The sequence below is a fragment of the Halictus rubicundus genome, unplaced genomic scaffold, assembly GCF_050948215.1.
Source record: "Halictus rubicundus isolate RS-2024b unplaced genomic scaffold, iyHalRubi1_principal scaffold1161, whole genome shotgun sequence".
Taxonomy (NCBI): domain Eukaryota; kingdom Metazoa; phylum Arthropoda; class Insecta; order Hymenoptera; family Halictidae; genus Halictus; species Halictus rubicundus.
The window spans coordinates 9,207-17,470 of record NW_027489702.1 but is presented as its reverse complement, the minus strand read 5'-3'; the positions used below and the strand labels follow the sequence as shown (position 1 = coordinate 17,470).

At 40.7% G+C, this 8,264-nt stretch overlaps 1 protein-coding gene across 3 annotated transcripts; it reads left to right on the top strand.

Annotated features, from left to right (window-relative positions):
• The first annotated feature begins 378 nt into the window (after positions 1–378).
• LOC143364940 (dynein axonemal light chain 1-like) lies at positions 379–6,601 on the top strand. 3 transcript variants are annotated; one of them, XM_076804988.1, is made up of 5 exons: positions 379–747; positions 1,138–1,379; positions 3,168–3,445; positions 3,517–3,681; positions 3,882–6,601. In XM_076804988.1, the coding sequence occupies exons 2-4, from the start codon at positions 1,181–1,183 to the stop codon at positions 3,661–3,663; spliced, it is 624 nt and encodes a 207-aa protein (XP_076661103.1). In that variant the 5' UTR covers positions 379–747; positions 1,138–1,180; the 3' UTR covers positions 3,664–3,681; positions 3,882–6,601. The 3 variants fall into 3 exon arrangements, with proteins under 3 accessions (XP_076661103.1, XP_076661106.1, XP_076661104.1); XM_076804991.1 differs by lacking the exons at positions 379–747; positions 3,882–6,601 and adding an exon at positions 898–973 and having other exon boundaries at positions 3,517–3,873; XM_076804989.1 differs by lacking the exons at positions 379–747; positions 3,882–6,601 and adding an exon at positions 955–1,047 and having other exon boundaries at positions 3,517–3,873.
• Positions 6,602–8,264: the final 1,663 nt, after the last annotated feature.

Below are 8,264 nucleotides of genomic sequence, written 5' to 3'. Positions count from 1 at the left end.
TTCCCCAAAGATTGTTTTCACACGAGAAATTTTAATCGACAGTTTAAGTATTTATGAAACTCCCTGAAAATTATAACCACTGATGTTTCAACAACCTTCAGGGAAATAATTTTTAATTCTACTAATGAATTGAATCGTGAAAGGATTATGATTGATGTTTATAAAATGGCGTGAATGAAATACAGCGCATTATTCACACGGATTGATTATCAAGTTGAAATTAATTTAATACGCATTACAAAGCGGACTATTTCACCGGCAGCCATTGTAATCCACTAATTATTATTAAATACCATATTAATCTTGAAATCAATCAAAGGTAAATTCAATCGAGTGACGTAACAAAAGTGAAGCGTAATTAGATTTTGGTTAACAATTATATTTTTCGTTTACAGGTGACGAATGTACACGGGTTCGAGTTTCAAAGACCTGTATTTCTTCAATGTTATAACGTCCCTCGTAAATCTTATCGCGACGCTTCGTTGATAAGTAAGCGACGCCAGACGCATGCGTCCTGGGCATCGATTATTTTGATTGGTGCCAGATATTGCCAGGCTCCAGTCGTGGCCGCTTGCCACGAAGCAAAACGAATGTCGATTTCTTTGAACCTCGAACCGACTATAAACGATAATAAACGACATTGGTGATACACGCGAAACGTATTTTATTCGACAAGCAGTCGCAACGAAATGTTGGCAAGTGACAGATGACCGGTTCGTCGCGTTTCAACGTTCCGGATCGAGAAGGGTGAATAATTTCGAATTTATACATGTTGAAAAGATTTCGAAGCGAAATTGTGCTCGAAGCAGCTCGGCGTGTTTGCATGTAAGCGAGTTGCGGGTGCGTTGTGCGTGCCCGTGGAATCCGCGCGGTGTGTGTCCGCCTTGATGCGAAAGCTGCTGTTTCTCGTTCTTTTGTTTTTTCGTGCGTGTATGTTTTCTCCCCAGTCGTTCATCAACCGCTATCCGTTACGGTCAGTTATTTGTTTGCAACCAATTGTTCAATAATACATCATCGATTTTGTTACACGCGATCATTAAATTATTTGCAAGTACCTCAAAAGATCATTAAAGTTCATCTCTTTCGTTGAAGCTTTACAAAATTGTGATGTTTCGATATTTTCGATGATTTTTCTAGTTTCGTACAGTTTTGAAATGATCGATGATGATCGAGGAGCAGCATGGCCACCGTAAAACCGTCCACTTGCAAAGAATCCATTCGACGATGGGAAGAAGACAACGAACAAGAGGCCTCCACGGCGACAGAAGTCAGTCTGAGCTTTCAATGGCCTCCCATAGAAAAGATGGACAATGCTTTGGCGAGTTTGACCAACTGCGAGAAACTTTCGTTATCGACGAACATGATCGAGAAGATTGCAGGTGAATATTCTCCCACTATCTTTAGAAAAATTTTAGTATCCTTTTTGCAGGCTCTTTTTATCTTTCCTCTACTCGTATCGATAAATCCTAAACAATTTCGACTAGACTATTCGATTTGTTTACTCAGGTAGCAATTTTCTGCTTCATTCAATCTTAAATTCTGCTTCAAGTATATTTTTGGCGCTAAAATCACCGCCTTTTGCTCGCGAAGTACAGTAACAAGTACAGTGATCAAAATTTGTTCGAAGCAGGTTTGGGTAAATTAGAACAAGAATCCCACAGTGTTATCTAAACAATTATAATGCAAGATAAGTAACATAGTTTGAGTTGAAAGAATTGCAGGTGATGAAATTTTTCGTTTACACGGCGGTAGTAGAATTCTTTAACAAAAATGTCCCTACCTCAGTAAAATGAGAGAATGAAACGGGAATTAAAGAATAGAAATAATGAATGTGGGGCTTCAAGGATATTTTACGGAGGGTTGAATTTTAATTCGTTTTTTCGCAATAAATATTACTCCCGAGATTCACTGTTAAACATTTTACATCCGCAACGAGAAAGCGATTCTCAGTTTGGTCGGAACGGGGGAAAGGGAACGAGGATAATGAATAAGACGGGCGTTCGACAGGACAGATAATAATGCATGCGCAATTCCATTACGAAGCACGATAAATGGACCGCAGATGCTGGCCATCCTAACGTCGCTTTCATCAGAGTCTGGCATCGTTCAGAAACCAATTTACGTTCGTTCTGCGCATCTTCGCTCTTATTGGCTCCCTTCCCAATGCACTACGCATGCGCGGAGCGGACTGATGTGACGCCATGTCCGGCAGTGGCATTCGCAACCAAATACGCGGTGTGTCAAAGTATTTCGAATTTAAATAGCGAAAGGTTCTGGCAATCGTCACTTAAATGACCTGGCCCTCAACCCGACCTCCTATGGCATGCACTTGGGAAGGATGGAATTTCCGCGTCCGAAAATTCCCTCGTTCCCACACACCATGGTCGCTTCATTTACATTTTTCAACTAAAAACGTAAAGAAAGAATTCATTTACATTTTCCGACATTATACAGTTAATTATCGAGGTTGAAAAAATTATATTACTATAGTCCAATCCTTTCTAAATAAAACAAAAAAAAATTTAGCGCAATCGGACAAACAGTTCCTAAGATAAAAATTCGTAAATGAAGCCCATTTTCGCCACTCATTTCCTACCCACTTCTTCTGCTTATTAATCTGTACTTTTGTTCTACCGCGTATATTAATCTCGCAGTCTACAAAGTGGGGACTGAGTAGTGGAGTAGGGAGTCTGAGGAGCTCGCAGCGCCCCCAACGTCTTCCGGGCTGCGCGAAATAGTGCCAGACTCTGATGAACGCGACTTTACTCCCTTGACACGTAACTGTGGCTCAATTAATGTAACTCGATCGCCTGGAAATTCGATTGAACGCAGATCTTGCGCCGTTTCGTATTGCGATCATCCTCTTGAATTCAGGTCGCCTTTATTTTCATTTAACTTGAGCGTTCCGTTTTATCTGGATACAATTCAACGTTAATCGCTTCCTCAGAATCTAATGAAATCATCAAAACTTCCTTTTTAACTTAAACGATCCAAAGGGGCCAATCTTTTAGAACGGTATTCATTATTTTAGTGCTAAGGGCATAGCAAGGCCTTAAATATTTTTTGAAATAGGAAGTGGTGTTAATCTTCATTAGGTTCCAAGAAAACAGCTTGTATAGATTCCTTTAAAACATCCCGTCTAATTAAACTTCTCTCATTTGACACAGGGATCGGAACATTGAAGAACCTGAGGGTCCTATCGCTGGGTCGTAACATAATTAAAGGATTCTCCGGCTTGGAGCCTTTAGGGGACACGTTGGAGGAGCTTTGGATTTCTTACAACCTGATCGAGAAAATAAAGGGAATCAACGCGATGAGAAATCTTCGTGTCCTTTACATGTCGAACAACTTGGTGAGAGACTGGAACGAGTTCAACAGGCTTCAGGAACTCGCGAACCTCCAGGACCTCGTATTCGTTGGTAATCCGCTGTACGAAAGCGTCGAGGTACTTTACAGCTACCTTTTTCATTTGAAAATTGTATAATTTGATTAACTTTTAATATTCGTTCTTTTTAGTTGGAGCAGTGGAGGTCAGAGGTCGCTCGACGCTTACCGACGTTGGAAAAGTTAGACGGCGAGCCGATAATACGAACGGAAGAATGCTGCGCGACTCAAACGCAAAAAGTTGACTGTCCTTCCCAATCGGAAAACAGCTTAATATGATCATACAGCAGTTTTATGGTAATGTTTATTTAATATTCTGTACATTTGTTTTTGGAGTTTCTTTTGTATGATTCTTTATTTGGTCAAGTATGAACCTGTATAGATTTAGTAATATTTTTCGTAATCGTATTGATTTATACTTTGTGAGCATATTACCTTTCAATTTAATCGATGGATCGGAAATTGTATTTATATGACCGTTTTATATCTTTATACAGATTTCAATCTACATCAGGAAGGCGTAAGAATTAACGTTCGGAATTCGTCACCTTTGTGTCCACGGTTGTAATGTATCGTCAATATTCTTCAGTCGACCATTCACGTCGCTCCGCTCCAAAGAATTTGATACGAATAGAAGAAGCTCTCGATGGCTCCGGCTACATTGTTGCGTTCGACATAGACATATTGCGTGCCCATAGGAGGGCCATTTTCATAATACATACGGGGTTAATCTCGCGATTAAACTTCTAAGCGTCCGCTGACCAAAAAGGCTCGGTGAACTCTATTGTCTGGAAACTGTGAATCATTGGCCCCGTCTAATGGATTTTCCTTGGAGAGAAATGAGCTAGTTACTCGAATGATCAGATAATGATGTTCCTCGACGATTCTTCTTCGGTGCATCAGAACGTTGGAATTTTTCGTCGTTGCTTAGATAGAACCTCGAAGATTCTGTCCCGTCGAGTCCTTACAAAATCCTCCTAAATATATTTTCATCTAGATCATGCAAATTGAAAACTTTTCTCTTAATGTATTACCACAGACTTCTACATTTATTTCTACACTTTGTATTCAGTTATTCAGCACATGATTTCGTTTCAAAAAGTACATAACTACATTAGACCCGTTGAGAAATTCAGTAGCATCCGACCGGGTGATAAATAATTTCTGTTCCTCAGAATCAATAGTGTAGGAATCTTGGGAAATGGGGAGATTAATCTCTTTGAAACACTTTACTGAATATTAATATATTTAGAAGAAATAACGCTGACACGATTAACACTCTTTCTCGCAAGGCAGTCGCAACTCTACTCTCTCCGCTCTTCCCGAACATCCACGCTTTATAGTCTTTCACCCCCTTGCATTCGTCTCGCTTGCACTCTGTTTCTTGCATCCGTCGCTTTCATTCTTAGAAATACACAAACTCTCCTATCTCTTAGACCTAAACACTTTTCATTCACGCCTCCTCAGTCACTCGAGTTTTCCAAACATACCGGCGCCGGACCGTCGCAACATGATCCGGTCGCCCGCACGCACGCACGCACAATGAACCATTCATCCCACAAATCTGATGTCGTTCGCTCCACTTTTAGAATAGTTACTCGAACTGAAAGGGTGAAACGGTCGCTGATTGAATTTTCCATCGTGTTAGACGGCAAGTGCATGGCGTGCACCCACCAGGTGAAGTACGCCGAGATCTCCGTAGCCATCAACCACAACGTAGATCACCTTCTGGTCGGGATACTCCACCAGATTCGGCTGAAGAACGCGGACAACGGAGCCGCGAACGGGGCCGCAGGCGGCGGTCACTGGTATACATCAAGAACTGTGGTACGTGCCAGTATGAAAGCCAAGCGTGTGTTCACTTGGTTGTTTGGCAAGGAGGACTCGAAATTAAAAAACTGTGAAAATCTGCACATACTGTAAATTGACCGAGTGGATGTGTCAGTGCGGTGCCTGAAGACCGGGACGGGACCGGGGACGTTTGGCCCCTAGATTCGAAACCAGGGTGTAGGGTTTGAGTCGACGGGGCTTCAGTGTTCGAAACTATATTTCTGTTCGCCCCGGTTGGGTCATTATCTCGAGCGTAATGACCATTACCCAGAAGGCCTTTCGGGACCGCATTGACAGTGTATTGTATGTAAATGAATTGTATGGAAATGTATTGTATGTAAATTATATATAGATATATTGTAAAAACGAGAATAGTTGTTAGAACGTATGTAAGAACGGGGTCAAATTGATCAGACCCCTGGCTTTACAATTGTTATGTATTATTACCAGATTGCGGATCTGTGTGCGAAACAGAAAGCTTCCAAATTAATCGTAAGAAACGCGGGTCGAGTGAAGATAATATTTCTTCTTTAAATAAATTTTGTACATCAAATGTAATAACATTCTCAAGTTCTTCTAACGTCATTACAATTATACATTTTACTTGTTCCTATTACAAACGCATAAAGATCCGCAGTCTACCACCAAAAGGTATTCGTTCTCGCCTATCGATCCTCCATCGTCAGGATCTAAAGATATCATCAAGACGATACATTTTCAAAGTAATTCAATTTGAGCGTCATGGTTCGTGTATCCCATCGTAATACCGCAGATCATGTGTAGCGCTATTAAATTACTATTATACTTTTGATACTTTTTTAAATTAACGTGATTGTTAGGAAGCAAATTTTGGTTTGACGGTTGGTCTGTGAGAGCTTGCGTGAACGTCTCGTTGCAATTGAAAAGCTTTGTACAGAGTGAGCAAGAGTATGAGCATCGTTGATTGATAAACAATTAAAGTTTGGCCAAAAGTTTTTGACACGGATCGGTGGAAAATAGAAGAGAAGAAAATATAAATCTCCAACATGTTCAACATTCACCATTAGTGCATGGTTTCACTGTCGGTGTTTCACTGTAACATATACACTATTCTCCGTGTATTTTCTGCGATCTCTATGTCTGTAATATCCAAATGATGTATATGTTACAGTGAAACACCGAAATCTGGAGAATGTCGACTTTCACCGGGGAATGTCAACATTCACATAGTCGCTTGGTGTATGTCCGAAATATTTGCTAAATACCCTTATTTCTGACTTACACCGGTAAATGTTGACATTCACCATGCACTAATGGTGAATGTTGAACATGTTGGAGATTTATATTTTCTTCTCCGTAATTCAGTCGCCAAAAAACGTCACGCCAAGTCGTGATTAATTTCGGGTTATGTGCGTTACGACGTTACATTTCCTCATAAAAAAGGTTTAGGGTTAGGGTTAGGGTTAGGATTAGGGAATCACTTGGGGGCAGAAGGGGGTGAATCGACTTTCGTTTTTTTGACTCTTCTGTTTTGGACCTGCACCAGAGCATATCTGTGATTGTCGACATACACCGGACAGGGTCCGAATATACATATTTGGTATCTGTCGACTTTTACCGGTGCATGTCAACAGATACCAAATACGTCGGTGAAAGATCGAATATTTTATTACATTGTTGTATATTCGGAACCCTGTCCGGTGTATGTCGACAATCACAGATATGCTCTGGTGGAGGTCCAAAACAGAAGAGTCAAAAAAACGAAAGTCGATTCACCCCCTTCTACCCCCAAGTGATTCCCTAATCCTAACCCTAACCCTAACCCTGACCCTAAACCTTTTTTATGAGGAAATGTAACGTAACGCACATAACCCGAAATTAATCACGACTTGGCGTGACGTTTTATAGCGACTGAATTACGGAGAAGAAAATATAAATCTCCAACATGTTCAACATTCACCATTAGTGCATGGTTTCACTGTCGGTGTTTCACTGTAACATATACACTATTCTCCGTGTATTTTCTGCGATCTCTATGTCTGTAATATCCAAATGATGTATATGTTACAGTGAAACACCGAAATCTGGAGAATGTCGACTTTCACCGGTGAATGTCAACATTCACATAGTCGCTTGGTGTATGTCCGAAATATTTGCTAAATACCCTTATTTCTGACTTACACCGGTAAATGTTGACATTCACCATGCACTAATGCACGATCGATCTCGTACGGTCCTTTGAACCGCGGAATTATTTTTGTTGACACTCCTGGGGTGCAATCGTAATTTCTGATAAGCACCTTATCTTTAACCCTATATTTATTCGGAGCCTTATGTCTTTTATCGAAAATGCGTTTTTGCGACTCCTGATTTTTTCGAATTCGGTTACTAGCTTCTTTTCGGACGCTATTCAAATCACGGGAAATACTTATCTTTCCACTAATCTCCAACATATCACGCAACCCATCTATGACCTCACCACGTTGTCGCATACCAAACAGTAACATGCTTGGACTTTTGTCGGTAGACTTACAAACAGTATTATTACACGCAAATTGAACCTCTCGCAATACATTATACCATACCACACCACGCTCACTCATCAATTTGGCGATCATCGGTAAAATTGTGCGGTTATATCTCTCGACCTGCCCGTTCGCCTGAGGAGAAGCGGTCGCTATCTTAACATGCTGTATATGATATTCTTGTGTGAACTCATTGAATTCGTGAGACATAAAACTACTTCCTCGGTCCGAAACTATGCGCAGCGGTCGACTATAATGCTCGAAATACGATTTTAGACACTTTATGACTTCAGCGGTGTTCTTAGTCTTAGTGGCGTACATTTTTATATATTTGGTGAACGCGTCGATTACAACAAATATATATTTGTAACCCGATTTATGTGCTCTTGAAACAGGAGCTAAATGGTCGATGTGTAGGGTATCGAAAGGTTTATCACCCTTCGGTATACAGTGCAAGGTTCCCTCTAACTTTCCGCAGTTCGGCGTGTATGCGATACATTTCAAACAGCCGCGAATGTGTTTCTCGATCTTGGATTTCATATCTGG